We start from the raw sequence: 26,913 nt of genomic DNA, 5'->3' as shown, positions 1-26,913 counted from the left end.
TGGCTGACGTCCTTTACATAGAACAATATACAGGACTGTCTCAGAAAATTAGAATATTGTGTATTCTAATTTCCTGAGACAGTCCAGTAACTCGTAGCGTTAGCATAGCATTTGCTTCAGCATTTAGCGTGGCGAGCGTCGGCTTACTCTCGGAAAACTTTTTTCACATGCAGTTCATGGCATCGAGGTGGGGTTAATTTATTTAAATAATGTACTGCTTTCCTGCTGAATGCATATGATCATCACGAAGTTGGCGTTGCATGTCTTTGTAGACACTACAATACATGCTTGTCTGTCAATGTTCATTTGAAATTGTTTTTTGGACTAAAACTTAATTTTACAGACGAAAACATTTTAATTAATCGTCAACTAAAACTAGACAAAGACTAGCTAACACATTTTGAAATGACTAAAATAGTAGTCAATATTTTGGTCCAAAAAACTAAGAAGAAAATTAAAAGGGCTGCCAATAACAGCACTGCTGTTTAATGTAAGAGTAATGATAGTTTGGTCAATTGAAGTGATTATAATTTTTACAGCTTATCGTGTTTTATGTCATGTAGGCTACTGAATTGAATGTAAGACTAATCATGTGATTCTTCATTCTTTCCCATTTATTTTTCTTTTTGGGCAGTAATTCCAAAGAGGAACAGCGTATTTGAAGTGGAGATAAATGGCTTCAGCTCTTACATCTACGGAAACAAGTTTGAGTATCGAGCCAGCGAACGCTCAGCAAAGAAGTTCAAAATCAGTGGAAGCATTGACCTATGAAAGCAGTGTGATGGATGTCCATTCCATTTTGACTGGGAGCATAAAATTTTCATTGAATATATTCATGTTCTTCTTTGGGGAGGGCACTAACTAAAATTGCTACACTGCTTTGTTATTCGTGGATGGATCGGAATCAAATTTGGTAGGTATATTGTGGGCATGTATACACTAGGGGCGTGCCATTTTAGGTATCCCACAATTCGATTTAGATTCATGGTGCTACGATTCGATTATTGAATGAGGATCACGGTATTGACAATGATCACGGTTATCACAATTATCGATGCATCATACATTACTAGTAGCCAAACACATTTATGTCCAATATTTATTTAAAATATCCTAATGATTCAACAAGAATGATGGAAACATGCCCATACAACAAAAAGCTACCCTTAAACTGTTTTTTTTTTTTTTTTTTTTTTTTTTTTTTTTTAAACCAAGTGCAAAAACATTAACCATTTTAAAGGCTGTACTTATTTCTCTCAACAATACAATAAAATTTGCACAGGTGGAAGGATTTCCACATTTTCTGGAAACAAAGTGTCTTTAGAAATAAGAATTCTTTTAACCAATATACTTCGTTTTCACAGATTTCTGTACTATTTTGCATGTTTGTAGTGTTACCGCTGGTTTTACACGTTCTGCATATGAAATACATGTTGGCGAATTAGCTAATTAGCTTAGCGCTCGGCGCTAACTGTTATTATCTCAAAAACAACAATAATAAAGGCTAAACAGTACAAGAGGGTTCGTGTCCTCACCTCATATAGACGCACACGGGTCTTAGCAGCACACTAACTACTGCTGGACAACTGAAAGACAAGAGCAACGAGCTATCTCTGCGTGCATCCGGTAAAGGTGTCCAGGCGGCAGATGTGTCTTGAATTCCGTTCCACTACGAGCGACTGCCATGAAGTTATTAGGGAAAATCATTGTTTTTGAACCTTTATGGATAGTAATGGAATCGTCACGTGTCGAATCGTGATGCATCTAATAATTGATTTTTTTGGGGGAACTCCCTTAGTATAGACCAGCGGTCTCAAACCGACTCCACAAAGGGCCGCAGTGGGTCCTGGTTTTTGTTCCAACAGATCCAGCACAAACAGTTCAACCAATGAGGTTTCTACTAACATAAGCAGCACCTGATTGCAATCAACTGATTACACTTGTAAGAAACCAGATTGGTGAAAAGGTATTTGTCTCGTTTGGTTGGAATGAAATCCAGTACCCCCTGCGGCCCTTTGAGGACCGGTTTGAGACCACTGGTATAGACCCTACTCACATGTCACAACCACGCCTCCGCGTCATGTTGTCCGTCTACTCGTCGTGTTGACACATTACCCCTACGTAAATTCCTCCTATTATGGCGTGTTTTTCTGCTCGTTAACATTAATAATCATAATGGTGAAGGCGTGTGTGGCGGTTGGTAGCAGTAACAGAGAAGATAGACTGAGGGACTTGAAGTTTTACCGTATTCCGAGAGACCCGGAGAGGAGAGCGAGATGGACTGCTGCAATGCCACGAGAAAACTGGGCACCAAACGATCACTACAGACTATGTAGTAGTCATTTTATATCTGGTAAGATGCATTTAATATATATTTAGAGGGTTTTGGGCTGACAACCACAATTAAGATCATTGCGAGGCTTATCGCTGACAACATACAGTTTCAAATTCAAGATGCTTATTTCTTCCTCCATCATTATTTTTTGAATAATATTTAGCTGGTACCAAGTGAAAGAAGCTGGCCTCGTCTCCGGATCATCAGTTAAACAGGGGTGTCCAAACGTTTTGCAAAGGGGGCCAGATTTGGTGTGGTAAAAATGCGGGGGGCTACCTTGGCTGATTTACATAGAACAATATAAACAAATTTTAACAAGCCCTTCTGTGTGTCACATTTGCTTTATTTTTTTTTAATCCATAATTTGAACTATTTCGTCTTTGTGGCGTTCTCTTTCGACACTTGGGCTCTTGCGAAATACTGCTGCTGTGAAATTAAACTAGCTTCAAGTTGCTATAACTTCTCGCTGCGTATCTTCCCTGTAATGTTGTCGTACATGTCAGCGTGTCTTCTTTGGTAAAATTGTGTCACATCGAACTCCTTGAAAACAGCGACTGTCTCTTTGCAAATGAGGCAGACACAGTTGTTGCGTGTTTTATTGAAGAAATAGTCCAATATCCACCTATCCTTGAAGCGTCAGCCATCGCAGTCAACTTTTTTTTAAATTGATTGTCGCCATTTTAGAAAATTGGAAGTAAAGGGTTACACGGGGTAACGTTGATTAGAGTGCTCTTTAAAGTTTTTCAAACTGAGAATAGGCTGATTTTGTGTGGACAAGATAGTTGTAGATATCAGGGTAGCAGATGTCAGGCAGAGAGGGCGAAGACAGCGGGTCGAAAAATATCGATTTAGGCATCAAATATGGATCTGGCGAATGGATAGACTGAAGCTTTTCCACATAATGCCTTTTATGCAACGCATCCAATGAGTTTACAGCGTCTGAAAGCACCGGGCTTCTATGAATTGCACTATAAATCGCACGACAAATTGAAACCATTGAGAATACGGATAAACACAGACGGACAATATGGCGGCCGGATACAGCGACCAGTCATTCTGTGACGTTGGTGAGTAGGGTCTATACACATCGATTTTTGCAGTCTTCTTTTTTTTTTTTGTCTCAGCTGATCATCATTACATTCATTAATTGCATTTTTTTTTTTTTTAATAAAGAATATTTAGGGCTGACCAGGTAGACCGCATGTGTCTAACATGACTGATTGAAGGATATTTCGTTGCCGTGACAATAAAAACCTGTTCTCGTTTCTCGTCAAGCAAGCGCTAAATACCATATTTTCCGCACTATTAGGCCTAGCTAAAAAAAAAAAGCCTTCTATTTTCTCCAAAGCCGACAGTGACAGTGCGCCTTATATATGGATCAATATTGGTTTAATCATGCCCTTAGGCATAGCTCCATCTAGTGGATGCAAATAGCTACTGCAACTACAGCAACAGGGTGACCCATAACAATATTCATATATTCATTATTTTTCACGGGACCAACTGACTGACGCTTTGCACAGAATACTGCGGTACTGAGCTGCCTGTGGCGTGTTCCCAGAGAGCCTGACCAGTGGTTAGTTCTGCTGTGTTCAGAATCCGTATTAGAGAAAACAGACGTCGGAGCAGTGTTACATCGTCCCCTCAAAGTGCTAAAAAAATAAATAAAAAGTGACGTGTTTTTGTTGTTGTTAGATTTGTATTGTTGTGAGAGATTTCGCTGGAAGAGAAAAGAGGTTTTAGTTAAAGCTGCATTTTCTACGGAACGGAACATTTCAGATAATTTATTTGTACAGTAAGAATTGAAAAGCGCTATTATTTTGTTTAAGGAACAGTCGCCTATTTTTATAAAAATATTATTCCAGTTTATTTTATTTTTTATTTTATTTTTTTTTTTGTTTTGTTTTGTTTACGTTTTACCTTTTAAATGCGGTTCGGATGTTTCTGTTCTTAAAATGGCCGACATGTGACGACGTTGGCGCATGTGTTGGTTTACAGCGGGCATAATACATCTAACCTTACATATAATATAGAAGAAGAAGAACCTACTGGCTACTGCCGTTTTAACTGACGAAGAAGAGTTTGCGCAAGTGGTTGAGGTCAATTTCTTTGTTGTCGTGGCGGATCACGAGAAAAAAATACAACTATGTCGTCTCGGAGCACCACGTTACAGTCATTTGGTGAACATTTCAATGAAGGTTTGTTCAAGGCGATGTCTTTCAGTCAGGCGTGTGTTTAACAATGACCTTTCTCTGCGCTTCGACAGCATTTCGATAGGCACTTCATTTCTCGTGGTTTATGTTTTTTATTTTTTGCGGGACAATTTTACGATGGTGTATCCTCTGTACAGGGCACAAGAAGATATCTTGTAAATTCTACGGCTGTAAACGTGCTTATACGGATGTGAGCGCACTGGAAAGTCACGTGAATGACCATGTCATCCCAACAGAGTCTCTTCCTGGTAAGCATTTACATTTGGAGTGGTGAAGTAACCAGTAGGTTACCAGTAGAGGTGGGAATCTTTGGGGACCTAACGATTCCATTATAAACAAGGGTGAAGGTGGCTAGAATTTCTTGCGGAACTCCAGGGCTCCAGCGCCCACGTAACCTTCGTGAGTTTAAGCGGCTCAGAAAATGAATGAATAGGTTTCATACATGCATTAGGCTGCTGCATTACACTGGAACAAGGCATAAATGAGAAACTGATTTCCATTCAAAATAGTATTTTTTCACTGATTTACAAAATTCCATCTAAAATGCCATCTAATTTATATTTCCTCAAATTTAAAAGCAAGTCCTCAATTTTAACTACTCAAGAACATAGGATATACTTTAAAATTGAAGATAATATATTGTAAACACTGCCCCCCCCTTAAAAAAAAAAAAAAAAAACTTTAAGTAAAATACTTAAAAAAAAAAAAATTCTTTTTTTTTTAGGGTTTTTTTTTTTTTTTTTTTTTTGGTGCAAATGACTTATAATATGCACAGACTAGGGTTGTTCCGATCATGTTTTTTTACTCCCGATCCGATCCCGATCGTTTTAGTTTGAGTATCTGCCGATCCCGATATTTCCCGATCCGATTGCTTTTGTTTTGCTACCGATTCAATTCCAATCATTCCCGATAATTTTTCCCGATGATATACATTTTGGCAATGCATTACGAAAAAAAATGAATAAAACTCGAACGAATATATACATTCAACATACATACATACAACATACATACATAAGTACTGTATTTGTTTATTATGACAATAAATCTTCAAGATGGCATTTACATTATTAACATTCTTTCTGTGAGAGGGATCCAAGGATAGAAAGACTTGTAATTCTTAAAGGATAAATGTGACTTTGTATATTGTGACTAAATATTGCCATCTAGTGTATTTGTTGAGCTTTTAGTAAATGATACTGTAGCCATTTAACTTCTGCCCAAATGCATGATGAGAAGTGCAACCATGACTGTGCGTCGTGGTACCAATTGATATATGTTCTCTGCGTTGGGAAATAACGTGTGAAGAAAAAGATCTACGACTACCTTTCTTCCCCACATTGCTTCCCACGATTATTCTAATCGTTGGGAGAGGGATTGTAATTGCCTGGCACGGCCAGACTGTTCTCCCTGTGTTTTTCAAACACTGAGAGAATAGTCTGGGACCCAGCCCATTAACGGCCTCTTGAGCAAGTACAAAATCAATCGACAAATCAGATTTGTTTATTTGCGTGACGTGTTCTTAACGAGTGACGTCACTCTTCCGCGTCGGAAGTCGTCTCCACAACAACACAGATGGCGAACAAGAGAGCCGAGAATATATTCCAATCCACGGTAAAATCAGTTTTAAATTACCAAAAACACATCGACACAAGTCATTGACAACAGTCTGTCTTGCGCTAGCCATGTTGAATAAACTCCGCTGTCCTCGTATGTTTACTTCCGCGCGCAAGTTCCTCGTCCCGCCCGTCGCTGATTGGTCCACTCCGCTGTCTGTTTGCTGTGGCTTGCTCCGCCCTGGAAATTTTATCCGCTTAATGGTGGCCAGACTCAATAGCTGGAACAGCGGTGAGTACCAGGCTAGGATTGTAAGGCTCTAGCCATTTAAAAAAAAAAACAAAAAAAAAAGGCTCCAAAGGCTGCCAAAATTCACTCTACTCATTTTACGCTGCCTTTTAGCTCTATATACTGTATGGGTAAAATAGCGCCATTATAGATTGAACGTGACAATGCGTGAGTGGGTCGTGCAGCGCATGCGGTTATTTAACGTGATAAATGTAAAAAAATATTAATTCTCGCCGTTAATGCGATAAATTTGATAACCCTACCTTAAGCTTAAACTAAAGACTGGAAGAGTGTAACACATTATGTCTGTAACGTTAAATACAATTAGAAAACCATTTAATTAAAATATATATATTTATATTGAAAAAAGGCATGTCCGATATTTTTTTGCCGATTCCGATACTTTGAAAATGACGTGATCGGACCCGATCGATCGGGACATCTCTAGCACAGACAGTGAAATGGAATATATTTTGAAGACAAAGCAAACATAGGCTTTTTTTTTTTTTTTTTTTTTTTTTAATCATAAGGAAATAAATAAGTAGTAGCCTTACATTAATGAAGGCTGAACCAACCAAATAAAATAAAATAATACAAAACAAACCAGGGCTGCAGCTGTCGAATATTTTAGTAATCGAGTAATCAACTGAAAATTCTATCGATTAATTGAGTAATCGGATAAAACAAATATATTTTTAGGTGAAGAGCAATTATAAATATACATGAGAAAACAAGACATTGCATCTAATTTTGAACCATTTTCAGTCAATCAATGTCTTTATTTTCGATGTATATTGTTGAAAACAGCCAACAATTGCATCTCAGATGTAACTAGAATTTAAAAAAAAAAAAAGACTAATTTACTGCTTTCACTCAAAAAACTTTTAGATCCTATTTAAAAAAAAAAAAAAAAAAATGTATTAGGGCTGTCAAAATTATCGCGTTAACGCGCGGTAATTAATTTTTTAAATTAATCACGTTAAACCACGCACATGTCCCGCTCAGAAAGTATTCTGCCTTTAGGTAAGTTTTACAGCAAGGCTTTTTTTGCTGTCTAACAGCGAACTCTTGTGTTCGCTTTGCGACATGGTTTATTATTTTCTTGCCAGTTCATTATGGCTGCACGACGTCTCGGGCTGATAATGTTGTGCTTATATGATCCTTGGACAAGATTTGTCCGTAAGTATGGTTGTAAAGAATGTACATATTATGTTAGTAAGCGAAATGTTATATTTTTTGTATGAGACGCTTTTTGTTTGTTTAGTGAACCTGTATAGCGTGCTAAGCTAACGTTGTTGCTAATGCAATGCTTGTGTACTTTTATTTTGTAGTTTTACGACGGTCTAAAGAGGACAATGGTTTGAGGCCATTTTATTAATATCAGATGAAAAAGGAAGAAGTCTAATTATTAAGGCGTCGTTCACTAGCTGTCTAGCTTTGGAAAAAGTAGACGCTTCGGAGTGAGGACAGCATAGACAGATTTAAATGACAGTACAGTGAAATGCCCACTACAGTCCTTATGTACCGTATGTTGAATGTATATATCCATCTTGTGTTTTATCTTTCCATTCCAACAATTTATTTTACAGAATATATATATAATTTACAGAAAAATATGGCGTATTTTATAGATGGTTTGAATTGCGATTAATTGTGATTAATTATGATTAATTAATTTTTAAACTGTAATTAACTCGATTAAAAATTTTAATCGTTTGACAGCCCTAATATATATATATATATATATATCTTACCTAAAAATGCCGTTACGCTTGATAACACCCATCGCTTAAAAGTTAGGATTTTTTCCCACGTGTTTCAATTGAATTTCTCTTTGTGTCAAGCCATTTTTAAGTTCTAGTTAAGTTTTTAGTTAGTCTAAACTGTAAGTCCTGATAGGATTTTGAGTTTTTGCAGTGTTCAAAATAAATGTATGATACGGGCTGTATTGGAGCACATTAGGGACGAGTGCTACTTGGTGTTTTATCCAGCAATGACTACTGAGCTAAAATTGATAGTTAGCATGATTAAGTTTTTATTTTACACCCTCTTCACTCCACAATGCTATGTTATGTTAAAGCCTGTATGTAAGACGTGTTAGCCACGCATCGACAGTGGTCATAATTAATTGAAACCTAGCCCTCCTCAGGGCTAACGTTACGTGAGCTAGTAGTGACAGTAACGTTAATCTTATTTATTAGCGCTTAGCGCTCTACTGCTTTAAGATGGCGGCTGTTTACTAACGCTGCCGAGACGCGGCCGAGTCTGTCAATTCGCATCTAGTTCAACATACATGTGATCTCTATGAGATGCATCAGAAGCTACCTGTACCAACGTAGCATCGTGCGGGCTAATATTTAGCAACGTTGGCGTCGTTTGTGGCGGCTGTCGGCTGCAGTAAGTTTTTTTTTTTCCTTCTTCCTCTCCGCGCTTGACAGCGCGTTGTCCGGCATTAAAAGTAGTCCGAGCAAAACGTGATGCTTAGAGCTGTCAAAATAAACGATTACTCGAGGTGAATAAAATTACTCGGATCAGTTTTTAAACTCGAGTTATTGAGTTGATCGAGTACTCGTTTCAGCTCTAAAACAAACTTAACTTTTTCCTTTCTCTTAAATATCTGATCAATTTTCTGTTGCATTGCACCTTTAATTTAACAAGCTTTTTATTTATTTTTTTATTGAAGATGGATCTTAAGCACGAACCTAACCTGATCCGACCCAAATTTCGGGCCGGGGCGGGCCCAAAATGTCAATTATTTTCGTTCGGGTCGCGCCGGACTTCTCTCTTGCTTTTTTTTTTTTTTTTTTTTTCCTTTAAAATATATATTTTTATATGTATACTAAAACGATGTATGGATGTTAAACTAAGGAATATAAAAAAAGAGTGGGGCACGGAAAGGCTTCAAATTGATTGTTAAAGATGCAGAAACCTGTGTCGGCTTCGCTGAATGTAAACGAATGTGACGCTTTGCTCTCATACGAGAAATGTTTAACAAACTTTTCCAGCGTTATTTCGTTGTGTAAATGGCATGCATTTATATCCATCCATCCACCCACCCATCCGGTCGCGGGGGCAGCAGCTTTAACAGGGAAACCCAGACTTCCCTCTCCCCAGCCACTTCAACCAGCTCCTCCGGCGGGATCCCAAGGCGTTCCCAGGCCAGCCGAGAGGCATACTCCCTCAAGCGTGTCCTGGGTCGTCCCAGGGGCCTCCCGCCGATGAGACATGCCCGGAACACCTCTCCAGGGAGGCCTCCAGGAGGCATCCAAACCAGATGCCCGAGCCACCTCAGCTGGCTCCTCTCTACGCGGAGGAGTAGTGTCTCGATGCCGAGTCTCTCCCGGATGACCGAGCTTCTCACAAGGGAGAGCCCGGACACCCTGCGGAGGAAACTCATTTCGGCCGCTTGTATCCTGGATCTTGTTCTTTCGGTCACGACCCACAGCTCGTGACCATAGGTGAGGTTAGGAACGTAGATCGACTGGTAAATCGAGAGCTTTGCCTTTCGGCTCAGCTCCTTCTTCACCACTACGGACCGGTACAGAGTCCGCATTACTGCAGACGCTGCACCGATCCGCCTGTCGATGTCCCGCTCACTTCCTGTTGATTCTGAGTCCCTTTTACCACTTGAGTCACTTTCTTTTCAGTAACCCAAATTCTACAGGAAGTGACATGTAAATGCACCAAAATCAATAGGAAGTGACCTGTAAATGTGTCAATAGGGAAAGGAAGTGACGGAAATGAACAGAAAATGATGTGAAATCCCCCAGAATTAACTCATTGCCTGGCATTGGCTGCCACTGACGTCCAATCACTACACACACATTCGTTCATTCACTGCCATCCCTCCCTCTTCAAACGGATTGGACGTCTAGTTGTGATAAACATTTTCCAATTCACAGCAGAAGGATGAAAAGAGCTTGTTTGTCTGTTAATTAGTTGATTTGTAGAATATCTTAAAATGATTTCCTGACCCATGGATCGATAATTGTTGCTTCGCCATATGGTGACACTGTCATTATCGTGAGCCTTGTATCGCAGATCATATCGTGAACTACCCAGAGGTTCCCACCCCTAGTGCAAAGTTTGCAAAAAGACTTTTTCGTTAGGGTGAACGAGCTGTCGAGTTGCACATAATGGGAGGAAAAAACACCGGCAGTCTGTGGCAGAAGTGTGTTTACATTGAGGGTGGGAACCTCTTGGTACCTCACGATATGATACAATTTGATACAGAGCTCACGATAACGATGATCTCACGATATGGCGATACAACGATTATCGATACATTGGTCAGGAAATCATTCTAGGATATTCTACAAAACGGCTTGTTTTTCTGTTTATCAGTTATCTTCATCCTTCTGCTGTAAGCTTATCACTAGTAGACGTCCAAACCATTTGAACTGGGAGGGTGGCAGCGAATGAACCCCTCCCAGTTGAAACGGCCCCCTCCCAACTCTATGACGGTCAGTGGCGGCCAATGCCAGGCAACAAGGTCGTTTTGGGCCATTTCAGGTTTTTGTTGATTTTCAGTCACTTTCCAGGGTTTCCCCTACATATTTATTATTGTGGCACAACGCCACAACAAAATAAAAGCTGCCTCGCCGTGCAAAATTGATGTTTAAATAAATTTTTTTAAGGTCGTTTCAAACTAGCGGCAGCCTAGTGTGAATGGTTCAGCGGCAACCTATTCATTGTGTATTGTAATGTCCGTAACTATGGGAGGCCCCCTTAAGAGACGATCGGACGAGGAGCTGTGACGTAGAGGGAAGCGAGAAGAATAATGAGCGAGATCGCGGTCTCGTCACGGAAGCCCGCTGTTATTTTGTTATCGTTTTTCTTTATTATTGTTGCAACAATAAAGTGGGGAGGCCAATACAGACTCCTCTCCCCCCCCGACCGCCACCCCCATCCTGGGCATTACAGTATTTTGGATTGGACTTTTCAGCGAAAGTCCGAACGGCAAGTTTGAATGAAATTGCGCCGAGAGGCGGGGAAAGCGCGGCCACGCTAATATCAACAACGCATTCAATAGAGGGGTAGGCGTACTTTTATATATGTGCTACCAGGCAGACTGTTTCGGCGGACGGCTGACGAAACCTTGATAAATGCGCTTTTTAATCCAAGTTTCGCGAGCTCTCAGACACTCGAAAAATGACTCTCATACTTCTCCTTGCTGAGCTAATTGGTAGCTCGATGTGCGTTTGCGACGAAATGTAGTTCAAAAACGACAACAACAAAAATATTTACCTTCTCACCGAAACTAGTAAATCTCTTTACACAGGAATTAGAATGTCCTCCTACTCCTTGAAATTGGTCCATTACAAGGGCATAGGTTTGGTCTCAATATTGGTAGGGATGATATAACAGCCTAAGCTGCATGTACACTTTTTGCTGGGGACAAGACATTAATAAAACCAAACAGATTAGGTGAACGGGGTCAGGGCTACATTTCTCACCACCAATTTGAACCTAATTAATTGATAGGCTAAATGATTAATGCAAAAATAAATCTGTATTGACGTACCAACTTTCACACTGCAAATTTATGTTTTTAATATGATGATTTTTCTTAATTCTATTCGAATAACTTTCATTTTGTTTTGAGTGTTAAAGACTACTTAACAGATTAATGGGTCAGATTATTCAATTTACTTTAGGTAAATATTACCATCTGTTCTTATTAAGCCCATACATCTAAAGGTTGGTCATTTTTCACCAAAATCAAGGAGGAAAATGCTTTCAAATAATGTTTCAACAATATCACATCTTGAATTAAGAACATTCCTGATGCAAAAAAGGCTTTTTTTTTTTTTTTGTTGCTTAAAATGTGTGTTAAAAATAACTATCTGAAGGCCAAAGAAAAGGAAAAAGAAGGACTACGAAATGTAGGTCGTACTATTGCTACGAGATAAAAAGGTCGTATTATTACGTAGGGTAATGTAGCTGTAATCAGCTACGCAGTTTACATACATGAACCGTAGCTGAGAGCTACGATATTAGCCTGTCTCATGAAATATTTCAAATAGATCTTTGTTATGGTTCTTTTGGGGAAACAAAATGTGAAAAAGAAAATTGTTATGATATGACTCAATTTTGCCGTGGCACGACATAGTGAGGTGGTCCGACTCCGATGCACCCCACCACCGCAACTTCAAAAAATCCTACGGGAAACCTTGCTTTCTGTTTATTTTGGGACATTTTATGGGTCACTTCCTCTTGATTTTGTGTTACAGAGCAGGAAGTGACCCGGGAAACTCCCGAATGAATAGGCAGTGACTCAAACTCAACAGGAAGTGACCTGCAAATGCCTTGAAAATCGGAAAGTGACTGTGAATGCTCTGGTTTCCCAGTCTTAACGGATTTAGCGTTGATTGTCGTCAATGGCAGCCATAGATTTAACTGAGAGACTATTATGAATTTGTTGGAAACTGTTCTTTTTTAAAACATTGACACCTTTTTAAAATGATATCTTGATTCTTGACATGAGCGTTTCGATAACCTCTTGGGATGCAAAGTATCACGATATATCACCATTTTGATATTTTGTCACATCCCTAATTTACAGTGAAATAACTTGTTTTTCCTTTATCAGAAATTGATGGGGCCTGTTTTTGTCTTAAATTATATTTGACCTTTTAAAAGAGTGCAAGAACACTCTCTAGATTGCCTTGATTCATTTACCCTTGAAGGATGATCGCTTATTGGAATTTTGTTAGAAAATTGAAACCCCAGTATTGAAGTAGGGCTTGATGTTCTCGTTTGTTGTCTGGAACAAGTGGGACAACTTCAAGTAATGGTTGATGAATGAAGTTTTGGCAATATACCAAAAAGTAAAAATTATTGTGTGGTAAACTACTCTTCGATCCAAAAGTTACTAAAGAAATGTAATGTTTTACTACCCACCCCTGGAGTTAATATCTGATTTCTAATAAAATGGACCGAAATTGTTTAATGAAGATTAACATGGTCAAATTAAGATGTGAGCAAATGTGTTCGTTTTTTTTTGTTTTTTTTGGGGCGATGTTTTTTTTCTGTCTGTATGTCCTGATTATATCATCTCTACAGGAAAAGTATTTCAGTGCTCCAGTGTTGGCTGTAGCTGCTCCTTCCCAAACATGCAGAAATTGATGGAACATATGAGACGTCATCATAAACCCAACTTGTATTTCTTGTGAGTTTTTGTATTTAAAAAAAAAATTTTTTTACCCCCCACCTTCTTTCCCGTCTTTCCTTGTCACGCAAGAGATCGTGCATATCGATGAAAGCTTAAGATGTTAAGACACTTTATTGTGAAACTGTGATGTGGAAAAAATGATATTTTTTGCATTTCTTTTTGTGAAGCTGATACACCGTGACCACAAAATAATGTATAGAATAATTATAATTTATTGCGCTATCATAGTTTTTCGCTCTGCCAACAGACACAAATATGAATGGGATCAGAGGATTTGTTCTATATATTTTACGAGCGATAATTTATAAATGTGTCCAGTCCTGTATCCAAAGCTTGATATTTTTTTATTATAAGAGTACTCACTCTGGCCATTTCGAGCTTGGCTGCTCCCCTCCTTTGCTTAGCCTTAGCCTCCTTTGCCAGTCATCGTCCTCTTTCTTGATATCTCGGGACATTTAGGTGGCTGGTGTATGGTGGGCACCGCATCTGCTTTGAGCAGCAATCTTGCAGCAAAACCCGATTTCACTTGTCCATAGTTCGAGAAGCTTTCAGGTGGAAAATAATAGAAAACCGTGCCGGAGGCTGGGTCTAGAAAATTAGCCCTCTTTGCACGGACGAACTTTACCCATTGTCTGCGTAGTCCAGCTTTTTTTTTTCCGCGTTCGGGAACTCATGGATACTATATTCCGATAAATAGCTATTTGTACACCACATAGCACAGCAGTTTTGAATCCATTTTAGGGATGTTTTGGTCAAACAAACCCGAACGCTACTCTCTCGTCGATAAAAAACAATGGCACCTGGCTCCGCCTCGACTGTCAATCACTTGTTGTGATGTCGCCGCCCCATTCGTCTGTTTCCGGAACACTTTCGGAAATGTTCGTCATTTTCGATCTATTTTTGATAATTGCTCATTAATGTGATTGATTTTTTTGTTAACTTTATCAATATTTTGTTATCTTGGCACATAACGGTTCTATTGATGTCTCACACCCCCTTTGCCGTTCCATACCCTTTAACACCAGAGATAAATAAAACATGTTTTACCACCGCTACATACACTAAACATGCTGGAGTTAACTCTTAGCTGGTGGGAAACGTTCATGACAGTGTTACCTAACCGTTAATTTTGTATAAATGCGAAATCATATTGGAGGTATGGCCTCTTTGGCAGCCAACATTTTACATGTCAGTTGGCCCTCCTCCTTTAAGCCGCGGCCGTCTCTAACTTTTCTATAGCCAAAGTATTCCCATACCAGCGATTTCGTTTTCTTCGATGGGGGAAAAAGTTCAGGAGTTTCACCTCCTCCAGCCATTGTGTAGCACAGCTGACTCACTGATAAACAACTGGTGGGGGAGGGTTGAGCCTTCCAGCTGCAAGCGAGGAATTTCTCCAGCTAATACCGTAGGGGCGGTATGACGGGAAAAAAATTTCGGGTTCTGAAACTTTGACGTTTTCATACCATGGTATACCTTGTAACCGATAATCGGCACATGTCTAGTGTGCACGTGCACATACATAAAAAAATGTATAAACAATACATACTGTACATTCGATCCCTCTCTCATAAGATTTATGTGTGTGTATGTGTTCTCATTTGTTCTGTAAATAAATTCATTTGTGCTGCTATATTCGATTAGAAAAAAATATTCAAATTACATTTTGCTGCTTTGAGTATTCGTTTAATCAAAGTGGCCTTGTAATGGTTTATTTTGAAAGTGTTTGCATTGTTTTATTGATTTGGGTGGATAAACTGCTCTCTCGTCTGCCTCATATCAATGGCTGAATCCAGCTGCTCCATGTTAAGACCAACATAAGCCAAGTTTTTGTTTACGCTAATGTTTTTTTCAATGCATTTGTAATTTAGTTCTAGGTATAGGTATATTTAGCCTTTTTTCGTGGGAATATGTGAACCATTTGTTAAAAGCATTATTAAAAAAAAAAATTGTTGGCGTTTTATAGCATTAACCTAGCGGAATTTTGCTATGTAATTTAGCCGATTTTTCCTTTGTTGACATTAGATCCTTATTATTTATTCTATATCGTTTGAGGCTCAGCTCAGGTATTTTAATTTTTTGTGTTCCTCATCCGATCACTCGATTATTCGAACTAGTTCATCGATTAATCAACTACTAAAATAATCGATAGCTGCAGCCCTAACTGCGTGACATCACTCAAAATTATCTCAAAAATGATAGGCGCACAAACGACTGACACCATTTTTAATCCAAATGGGGAGCTGGTTGACCTCAGATTGACCTATTAAAGAATTGTAAATTCTTAAAAACGATAGCAGCACAAACGATTTACCTCGATTTTATATAGAATTGCGTCTGATGGGGGTGCCAACTTCACAGAGGTCATCTATTCAACTCACGATCCCACCTGCCTGTTTGACCACCTTTAAAACATTCTCCCTGAAGATTTAAAGACTTTGGAGTCTCTTACAAGCTTCAAGTCACAACCTAAAACATATTTATTCGGATACGCTTATTCTTACTCATAATTCAGTTGTTCTTACTTGTTGATAAAAACAATAAGATTGTGAAATTACAAGTGTGCATTTTAACTTTGGAGTTTTTATCTTGTACCTTTATTGTCCTGAAAGGCACCTAGAAATGAAATGTATTATTTATGTACTGTATATATTTTTGGGTTTGTCTATAGGTGTGAAAATTGCCGCACCAAGCTGCGATCTTACCGTGGCCTTCTGACTCACCTCCACACCTGTTCCAAAGTTCCACGGGGAAAAACAAAGTCATCAGAACAGGCTACTCTTCCGCCAGTCGGTGTGACCAATCCAAACGTGACAGCCATTATGAACCCCCCTCAGATAGACGTGATGCCCACGCCACAAAAAGTGATCTCTACTAAGCCGGAGAGTTCTTAAAAAGTATTCTTGCTCACCAAATTGTTTCCCGCTGAACTAAGAGACATCTGGTGTCAACTTGCCTTTGTTTTTAATGCATTAAGGATGTAATCCTTCTACAAGTATATGTATATAGGCAGTGTTAGAATGTGGAACTACTTAGCAAATGGTTTGAAACCATAAATTTGGTTTTGTACTCCATTGATTTGTGCGTGAACTTTGTGATCATTTATAACAAGATTATTGATTTATCAGTTATACTCGTGGCTGGAGCACTTACTATCATTACACATACACACACTAAAAACCCTTAAATGATTACTTCAATAAGTTTGTTTCAGCAGGTAAAGATAGGCAATAACAAAAATATATCATTTAAAACCCCTTAAGGCCTGCAACATGAATCATGAGTCAGAGAATCCCAATATTTGAAAAATCGGATCTTAACGGAACCTTTTTTCAAATTTGTAAAAAAAAAGTGTAAGCACCAATATGTAGAACCCATGCTAAATCCTGATTTTTCATATGCAACCTGCAGACCCATGTGTTGACTTGCATCCATCAAATTCCCCCCCCCCCCCCCCCAAAATTGTGAATTGGTCTGAAAATCACAAAAATAAAGGGTTAAATGAAAGAATCCATTTTGGGGGGAGGGAAAAACATTTAAATGGTAATAATTTAAAAAGTCATTAGAAATAGTTAAAAAGAAACCATCTAACGGTAGGCCATTTTAAAAAGATTTTTGTTGAATTAAACCTCCATGTTAGAAATGACACGCAGTTCAGTTCCACGCCCTATGAAGCGCTAAAATGCCATGAATAAAGAGATGCTGTTCTAAGAAAGCAATGCTGCTCACCTTGAAGGGGTCTCGAGTTTTACTGTTAAAATTAGTTACAACAGTTCCTTCCAAAACTGCCAATTTTTTGTCAAAAGTAGCATAAATGTGATCAACCATTTTTCTCCTGTCTCGAATCTGGCAACACTGGTAAAATCAGGCTGGCTTGCCAGGCTAGTGTTTAGCTAGATTTAATGTTGCATGTGACTGTTTTTTTTTTTAGTTGACACTTTTCTATATATTTAAAAACATTTTGTCAGTTTTCATCCCATTGTTTTTAATGCGGTTTCAAATTTTGGGACACACCATTGTTTCTGTAACACGACTGAGAACCTGATGCAGGCATAACACAAGTGAAGTGATTCTTAACCTTGGTAAATTTACCGAACCCCACACGTTTCACCTTTGCATTCACCGAACCCTTCAATATTTAGTCATAATTCAGTTTTTATTTTCAAATTCAAAACCAACATAGCTAAGCTAGCAAGCTAATATTTAAGTGAATTCCTGTTCAAATGTCACATTCACTACAAATAAATTTGCCTTTTGCAGTTTTCATGTTTGAAAATGAAACGTCATATCATTTGTTTTCAGGTCAACGTTCATTTTTTTCCCACATGTAAAATTTGAAGCAAATGTTTATTATCTGCGAAGTCCACGCTGCCTGTAGGTCTAGAATTCCTCATACCAAGTCCAAGTCAACCTTCCACTGAGCAAACCGGTTTCTCCTATTAGAGGGCGAGCAATAGAAAGAACAAAGCCTGTAAATTGTAAAACAGTTTAAAATGAGACTGCCTTTAGTCAGCGTATGAAAATAGGGGTTCTATGTATCTTAACCTTCACCTAACACCCTGGGTTCATTCAAACCCAGGTTAGGAATCAATGCTCAAGTCAGAAGCTAGATGCTTTGAGCAAACCCGTCATTCAGTGTGCGTGTGCCTGTGGAAGAAAGTGACCGACAGTAGAGTAGAAGTACAGGGTGACCCAACCCCCCCCAAAAAACAAATTTGGATAGACATCATTTTTTGACTTTCAAAGAGACTAGCTATAACGGTATTTGATATTTTTAGAACATCTTACATTGAAAATGAGCAAGCTTTAGCTGCAGTCTTTTTTTCAAGGCAAAGCTCCCCACATAAATTCCAATTTCTGTCCGTTTTTAGCCTGCACTCTTTGACCAATTCTACATCTCACCCTTTCAACTTACAAAAATCCAACCAACAAGTTGCTACCAAAATCTGTTAACTCGATGGCTGCCGTTGATGCCGCTAGATGCCCTATCGATTAAGACTGGGAATGAAAACTCACACCCAGTCTTTCCGATTTTCGGGGCATTTACAGGTCACTTCCAAGTCATTTGGGGAGATCCCCCGGGTCACTTGCTATTGTGTAACCCAAAATCAACAGCAAATGTCCCAAAATTGAACTCTTTGCCATTGAGATTGTTGTCCAATCCATTTGAAGTAGCCCTACCAGTGACTAAGTGATCAAACTCATTCCAATTCACAGGAGAAGGATGAAAATACCTTGTTAATAATTGTTTAGTAGAATATCAATGAGTTCTTCACCCAGGTATCTGTAATTGTTGTATAGCCATATCGTGAAATCATCGTTCTCGTAAGTAAATCATATCGTGATGTACTTCAGAGGTTTCCACCCATATGCCACTTGCAAACAAGGGCATCCAGCTACCTTATCCTTATGTTTGGGAATCATATTTTCCCTCGATAAAAGCTGGCATAGAGACAGATGATGAATTCTACGGACCCCCTTTACAAGAAATGGACAAAATCCCCCAAATTTTATTTGATATTAAGAATGAGCTGATAGAAGTACTTGACTACTGTCACAGATAAAAAGGTCTGTTTACTGTATTATAACACAATATCACATGTCAAAGCCATTTAATCATCCTAATGCAAGACATATCATGCAATTTAAAGTGTTTGTAAAGGAATAATCAATGAAAAGAAAGTATTAATCTGCTTCAATAACTTGGTCCATCCGTCGAAGGAAATCCTATCCATTCTATTCTACTTTCTTAGGACTCTGAAAACATGAGTCATTTTTAATTGACAACTGTTATAAATAGGAAAAAGGGCGTACAAAAAGAATAATAATCCCTCAGATGAGACACTGTTGATCTGTTTTGCTCATTATTGTTGCATCATTTCCCGTTAATAAAATATTTTCTGATCAATGGCGTACGTCTTTCCTGCTGGAAGCCTTCGGAAGAATAAACTGCTTCCTCTGCTCATGTTTCCCTGGATTAGGAAAAAAAAAAAGAAAAAATAGTTAGCCGTGGCAAAAATTCATGAAGCAATTTTAGTCACGTACTTTCAGGAGAGACAGAACCACACCTCTGTCAAGTTGGCCCCCCATCAGACACAAATTTATATATAAACGTTTGTGCCGCTATTGTTTTTAAGATATTTATAATTCTTTTATAGGTCAATCTGAGGTTGACCATCCCCCCATTTAAATTAAAAATGGCTACAAATGGTGTCATACGTTTAAGGCAGTTTCTAACCAGCGACAGCCTGGTGTGAAGGGTTCAGCGGCAACCCATTCATTGTGTATGTGGGAGCAGACTTCTCGGCAAAAAAGTGAGCGGTGGACTTAAAATAAATAAATCATATAAAATAAGTTATTGTTCTTATTTTAGCCTTGGGTGGAACTCAAGGGCATAGGTTTGCAAAGGGACGGTAGGGACATAACACTAGCAACTTTTCAGGATGCTTAAATTGTCCCCACCAACTTTGAAGCAACCTTATTTGTATTATATAATGTGTTCAGCTATATAAGTCATCTAGATTCTCTTCCCATATGTTGTAACGATAAAATTGACCCTACCGTTATTAAGTGAATTGTTTTCAGACTTACATTTACCCCTTTTTCACTTGCTGAATGAGCCAGTCCATGTTTTTTCCTCAAACGCACGTTTGATTGGCTGCTGACTTGACAGCCCCCCACGCACACACTCTCACAATGCAGAATTACGTTACATGTCGACTTGCTGCCTCTTCTGCCCGCTTCAAGGAGGGATGTTAGAAGTTTTTTTTTTCGGCCAGCAGCCACTGTAAGTAATGTGAAAGCCTTAGTAGGACACTGCTTCAACAGAAGTGTCCTCCTATATGTGTATTGTACTATGTTAACTACAGGAATTAAAAAAAAAAAAAAAAAAAAGATTATTACATGCATCACGATTCGACACGTGATGATTCGATTACGATTCATAAAGGTTCAAAAACGATTTTCCCTCATAACTTATGACAGCCACTTGTAGCGGAACGAAATTCAAGACACGTCTGCCGCCTGGACACCGTTAACGGACGCACGCACAACGTTATAATGGATGCTCCCATTTACTGGAAGAGAGATTTACTCCTTTTTAAAAGACTGGAAAATAAATTTGTGTATGAGACAGGCAGGCAGGACCAGAAGCGCGATCCGGCGATCTGTCGGTTTTGTGCGCAAGTTATTTTTTAGAGCGAGAGGGGAAAAAGAGATAGTTCGTTGCTCCTTGTCTTTCAGATGTCCAGCAGTAGTTCTAAGGCATTTCAATTGAAAAATGTCCTGAGTGTGTTGCTAAGACCTGTGTGCGTCTATAAAAGGCAAGAACACGAACCCTCTTGTACTGTTTAGCCTTTATTGTTGTTGTTTTTGAGATGTTAATAGTTAGCGCCGAGCGCTTAGCTAATTCGCTAACGTGTATTTCATATGCAGAACGTGTAAAACCATGATTAAGTACAGCGGTAACACTACAAACATGCGAAATAGTACAAAAATCTGTTGTTGCAAGTGCTGCCTGGGAGCAGACAGGCATGTGTGCGCGTGGGCGTGCAGGGAGAGAAGAAAGTGCGCGCGCTGTAATGAGTGTATGGCGATGTTGGAGCTGGACTTTTATATGTGCTCGACAATAAACGCCACAAGTTAAAAGTGATCAAGAGCAGTTGTGATTTCCACCTGTCACTCCAAGAATTACACAAGGGAGGTAACACCATGAAAACAAAGTATATTGGTTAAAAGAAGTCTTATTTCTAAAGACACGTTGTGTCCAGAAAATTTGGAATTCATTCCACCAGTTTATTGTATTGTTGAGAGAAATAAGTACTCCGTTTAAAATGGTTAATGTGTATGCACTTTCTTGTAAAAAATACATAAATAAGCAGCTTAAGGGCAGCTTTTTGTTGTATGAGCATGTTTCCATCGTTCCTGTTGAATCATAAGGATATTCAAAATGATGCCATTTGTTTATGCTGCGTTTGTGCTGTTATTGTTCATAGATATTGACATATTAATTTTGAGGATGACGTCAATTGCAGCCCCACTGTCGCGTCTGATGGAGCGTACCAACTCTCAATAACGGGGTATTCCAACAACTAGCGCAAGTAGTACAAACGAATGGCACCCTTTCGGGTCCATTTTAGAGAAAATGGGGAGCTGCGAGTCACGTCATCACTTGAAATTATTATCTCGAGTCCCCAGATGAATAGGAAGTAACTCAAAGTAAACCTGAGGTAACCTGTAAATCCCCACAAAAGACTGGCTTTGAATGCTATGGTTTCAGTGTCATTGACAGTGCTAAACATCCAATCCAATCAAAATGGACGTCCAGCACCATCAATGGCAGCCAGTGAGCTAACACTATTCTAATCGAAGATTTTGCTGACGTACGCCGAGGTTGCCGACAACCTGCCATATAACATATAATAATCCCAAACTTTCCTATTTAGTCACGGCCATTTAGAAAACAAATACACACCATATTTGCGGCAGATGACAGTGATTTCCCAGGTATTCAACGCATCATCTGGAAATGTAATATCGACTGCAATTTTCCATTACATTTAGAGCAATTTAAGACCTTGATTATTGATTTTAAATTTAAGACATTTAAAGTTTATTTTTTAAGCCCGTGACACTCGTGAGGATAAGCGACTCGGAAAATGAATGAATGAGAAAAGACTTTAGAAGATCCGTGGGAATCCTGCTCCCCCTCCCCCCAATAAAAAAAATAATAAAGAGAAATGAGCTGACCTCTCTGCTTAGATGTTTCCAACAGTGCACCCAGGTAGGATATATTGATGCATAGGGGGGACGCCCTCCAGTGAGCCTAAGTGGATAAAGAAAATTGTGTGATAGACATCATTGGAGACTAGGAAACCTATATTACTCTGCTAACTCACCCGCAGTTATTGACAGCCATGATGTTCGACACCAAAACAAAAGGGTATGTGAGCATGCTGGCCAAGAACTGGATAAAAAAGGAGCAAAAGAAGGCATTAAGTGGTGGAACAGCCTTATGTTGCAGCACAAGATTTGGAGGTAAAATGAAACGATTTCTCTGTCATTAGGACTTCAACAGGTACTTTTTCTTTTTGGTCATGAGCAAATGTTACTCGGTCAATATATCTGAGCTCATAGAAGGCCAATTCAGAGTAGTCCAATGTGTGTGTGTCTCTCTCTCTCTCTGACATTGTTGGGTGTTTTTGGCTGTGTTACGGGTCAACCGAGCTTTCTGACATTAGGCGCAAGCTTTCTCCCCAGAATGCCTTATCAGGATTAAATACAGCGGGAAACCCGAGAAACATGCGACAGCCAATTTTCATAGCAGTCTGGGGTGAAATGTTCACTGCAGAGTCGTCTCCATTCTTCTCGCGTCTTGACAAAACGTTGCGATATCTTTAGGAAATTTGTGCAGTGTGACATACACCATTGCTGGTGAATGGGATAATAAGGAAGTGCAGCCTCGCAACAGTGTAATGCAATGTAATTTGCATTTTTTTTTAAATGATGACGTTCTGTACAAATGCATTCTTGAAATCTGCTGTTGCCTCATTGATTCCCCATCTAAGCTGAGATACTGTGAATTTCCCTCTGAATTCACCAGGATTACTGAAATGGCACATTGTTTTCTTGTTCGCTGTCCAGAAGTGCTGCTACTTGCAAATAAGTATTTCAAAGACTCCTGTTTTATTCATCAGTTGTCAACAGATTTCAAGAATGCATTCATGCAGGAGAATGTCATTTTAAATGAAAATTCCATCAGTTTTTTTAACATGTTTTAAGGTTTCAATTATTATGAATAAAATATTTTTGTCACTTTTGGTTTTATTGGATTCTTAAAAAGTTTTTTTTGGGTCACCCTGTATCATCACAAAATCAAACTAACTAGAGTTGCCGCTGGGAAACTTTCGTGAATCAACACACAATGACCCCATGGATAAATACCGAGAGCTTACCCCTGTCATAGCCTGAGAGCAGTTCTTGATTTCTCCTGTGTGGCTCATCTGTAGACAGAAAAATGGAAAAACTTAAAAGATTCTAGCTGTAACCAGACCAGTGTTGTTTTCGTCAACAATGAAGATAGGAAAAATATTTTGTCAACGAACAATTTTTTCATGACGACGACGAGCTAAAAACCTGCCTTGGGACACGAATAATTTGTGACGAATGCCAGTTTTCGTCTGACGAGACGAAAATGCAACATCGTTTCTGTCATATGTTCACAATGTGTGACATTTTCATATTGTAAGTGGAGTACGTCAGCTTGCATTGTGGCAGTGTTTGGGTCATGTCACTCATGTGAGATCTCCTTCCGCAACAGTTTTTAGGATGTACTTTATCTCAAGCTATACTGCGCTCCATCTTGCTTGTTTGGAAACACGGTAAGATTTATTTCCTATGTTGGCAAGAGAGAATATGCAATGTTGCTTTAGCCTTGAGTGATCATCAGGCGCTAAATTTAACTCCTAGCGTTGGCATTGGAATAAGCTTCAGAATGGCGAGCGTCCTCTTAAAACACTGGCCAGTCTAAAGCAGAGCCACTTGGCTTTTCTGGTCAGTAAGTTCAGAGGATGTTAAAACACTCACACAACTTGGCGAATTTTTTTTTTCTTTTTTACATACAATTCATGGCTTCTAGGTAGGTCTAATTGTAGAAAATGTACTGCTTTTCCTGCTGTGTATTATCGTCACAAATTTTTGCTGTAGGCAGTATCAGCTCCTTTGCTATGGTGTGGGGTTATTTTGCACTGAGCAACTTGGTATGCCACTGTATATGATGCTAACAGTGCTCAATGGTTTACTGCTCTACTGACAAAGCGGAATGACTGTTAGCAATATTTGGCATGTTTTTGCTAGGGAAAAAAAAATCAAGCGGCTCATCAATGTGATTGGTGTCCAAGGTCTTCATTGATTTGGCTTCCTGTGCCTGCTGCAAACATTTTTAGACACAGTAAACAGACTGGTCTGTCCTCATCTCACACTGTATTAAAAGTCATAGCCAAACGCTACATACGCTTTGTCATATTTCCTTGTCGTAGCTCTTAATATCTCCAGTGCTCTTTGCTGTGTGCTCTAGTTTGTTTAAAAAATGCAGCCCACTCTGAAAATGAGAGCACCACTACCACCCACTGAGTGGATCTGCAATTACACTTTATTCTAGTACGGCAAAAAAATTATGTGCCCCGAGGTCACATGCGCCACCCTCGGCATCGCTCTATGCCCCACTATTTGAGAAGTACTGATGTAACCTAATGTGTGGATATCTATGTTATATATGTTTTTGCATGTGTGGATTACTAGGACTGTTACTAACATCTTTAGAAATCTATTCATCAAGAAAAATTGTTCAAAATGTTTTACCACCACTGTATTCACAAATACATATATGGACTTAAAACAAAACGAACCATACCGAATCATCAATAGCGTAAGTGTTGACGAAGTGAGCCAGCAGGTTACAAATCCACAGAGCGAAGATATCTCCAAGGAGTCGGGGGATCAATCCACTATGAGAAAAAGGGAAAAGTAAGATAGAATTGTGGGGGATAAAACAGTACAGCATGAATCAGCAACAGTATCTGCTTTTAAATTTGTACCCTAGCTTGATGTCCAACACAGCAATCAATCCTCACCAGAATTTATATGGAGATACGGTATCATGCCCTTTTTCAACATCTAAAAAGAGCAACTATTGTCCCAAGATTTTTGATTTTGGGACATTTTAGACCATTCCCACTTGTGTGAACAGTGTGACACATTCGTGGGCAGGGAAGAAACCTCAAAATAATCCGATTAAAAAAAAAAAAAACACACACACACACACAAAAAAAAAAGAACAAACATTTATTTTTAAGATTAATGACAGACTGACAATGTAACGAAATGTATGAATTGTTGTTTTTTTTTATTTCTAATAAATTTGTTATTAAAAAAAAAAAAAAAATCCATCTGGAAAAAAGTAAAAGACTGAAGCGTGTGGTGAATAATTTCTGGATACATTGTATTTACGTCTGGCTCAGTGATGTATCAGGATTATTTTGTGAAGGACTTATAGAGCCAAAATATTTTTTTATCATGAGAGCTGTGTGTAAATGTGTAAATGAAAATTTTGAAGAAATAACTGAAATAATAAACATACGCAAAGAATCCCAGCATCCCTTCTTCTCTGTAGATCGTGATGATGGAATCAAAGACTCCGCTAAAAAAGGGATTCATATCATTTTCCAAATGATACAGCTTCTACAGTTTGTCAAGTGTTTGGAATGCATGAAAATGTTACCTGTATTTTGTTTCTCTTCCAATAAACTGCACCATACAACGCAACGTAATCACTGTAAGACAATGCAAGAAAATGAACGCAACAAAAGGAATTCAGCTCAATTTTCTTTCAGCCCACCAACACGTTCAAACAAATCATACCGTTTATAACAGTAGATGAAGGCAACCAAGTGCAGTTTATATGAGTGAAGTCCAAATTACATACCATGAAAGGGATGCGTAATGATGGTGGCAAAAGAACGAGCTATCATCTCTTTGTTTGTCTGGAGAAGAAGAAATGTACAAAACACACTTAAGCTTACCAAATGGTCACATTTTGCCACTAAATTTAAAGCCAGTGCGAGTATTTTTTTATGCTGACAAACTTCTTCACGGTTAAATCCACTAGTTGGTGGAAATATAACGAGCTGGTTTGGCAAGGGAAAATACAACAGAAGAAAATAAGGTGGACAACAGTGTTGTTAATCTTACTTTTAAAAAGTAATTAATTAGTTACAAAATACTTCTCCAAAAAAGTAATTGCATTAGTAACTCAGTGACCTGAATGTAAGAGTAATTAGTTACTTGATAAAGTAACTGGTGATAATTTTCATGTTTTTTTTTTTTTTAAGTTTAAAAGGGTTTTTGGGACAATTGGCCTAGCCCAATTCTTTACCCTAATCTTAACTAGACACAGGGATATTGCAGATATTTCGATTACTAGATAGTAACCTTTTCTATGTTTGTAAGTCATTTAATGTTGTGAATCAAACGTTACAGCTGTTCAAATGGCTCTCGTTATTGCATTAGTTCCCTTCTGTCTACTTTCGACATGGTTAAGTTTTAAAACTGTTTCATCATTTAAAAGATAGATTTAAGTCAAGATTTTGCCGATTTAGGAGCATTTTAGATAATAAGTTACTTATGTTTGCTAGGAAGGTTCTCTACAACAGAGCCTTCCTGAGAAGTCTACTGCTTTAAGATGGCAGCTGTTTACCAACGCATCTAGTTCTTTATACATGTTGCTAATGCCGCCGTGTCTGTCGTTTGCATCTAATTATATATCAGGCATGAAAATGGGTCAGGGGTTAAAA

General features: G+C 38.6%; 3 protein-coding genes across 4 annotated transcripts in view; 2 read left to right on the top strand and 1 right to left on the bottom strand.

The window, feature by feature from the left end:
* Positions 1–1,193, top strand: part of LOC130918445 (ribonuclease P protein subunit p29-like) — a 33,865-nt gene extending 32,672 nt beyond the window's left edge. For both annotated transcript variants that reach the window (XM_057840149.1, XM_057840141.1), the window contains one exon: positions 635–1,193. In XM_057840149.1, the coding sequence (XP_057696132.1) occupies positions 635–771 (137 nt within the window). In that variant the 3' untranslated portion in view covers positions 772–1,193. The remainder of the gene's footprint in view (positions 1–634) is intronic.
* A 3,087-nt stretch (positions 1,194–4,280) lies between these two features.
* Positions 4,281–26,900, top strand: znf414 (zinc finger protein 414). Its single transcript, XM_057840161.1, has 4 exons — positions 4,281–4,533; positions 4,686–4,796; positions 13,459–13,564; positions 16,236–26,900. The coding sequence occupies exons 1-4, from the start codon at positions 4,482–4,484 to the stop codon at positions 16,456–16,458; spliced, it is 492 nt and encodes a 163-aa protein (XP_057696144.1). The 5' UTR covers positions 4,281–4,481; the 3' UTR covers positions 16,459–26,900.
* Positions 19,044–26,913, bottom strand: part of LOC130918437 (mitochondrial carrier homolog 2-like) — a 46,548-nt gene continuing 38,678 nt past the window's right edge. The window contains exons 6-13 of the mRNA XM_057840132.1: positions 26,046–26,103; positions 25,842–25,893; positions 25,701–25,760; positions 24,975–25,068; positions 23,518–23,565; positions 22,462–22,529; positions 22,313–22,388; positions 19,044–19,536 (exon numbers count right to left, since the gene is read on the bottom strand). Of these exons, the coding sequence (XP_057696115.1) occupies positions 19,450–19,536; positions 22,313–22,388; positions 22,462–22,529; positions 23,518–23,565; positions 24,975–25,068; positions 25,701–25,760; positions 25,842–25,893; positions 26,046–26,103 (543 nt within the window). The 3' untranslated portion in view covers positions 19,044–19,449. The remainder of the gene's footprint in view (positions 19,537–22,312; positions 22,389–22,461; positions 22,530–23,517; positions 23,566–24,974; positions 25,069–25,700; positions 25,761–25,841; positions 25,894–26,045; positions 26,104–26,913) is intronic.

Source organism: Corythoichthys intestinalis, chromosome 1 (assembly GCF_030265065.1).
Source record: "Corythoichthys intestinalis isolate RoL2023-P3 chromosome 1, ASM3026506v1, whole genome shotgun sequence".
NCBI classification, from domain to species: domain Eukaryota; kingdom Metazoa; phylum Chordata; class Actinopteri; order Syngnathiformes; family Syngnathidae; genus Corythoichthys; species Corythoichthys intestinalis.
The sequence above is the reverse complement of the archived record's forward strand: the minus strand, read 5'-3'. Positions and strand labels throughout refer to the sequence as shown.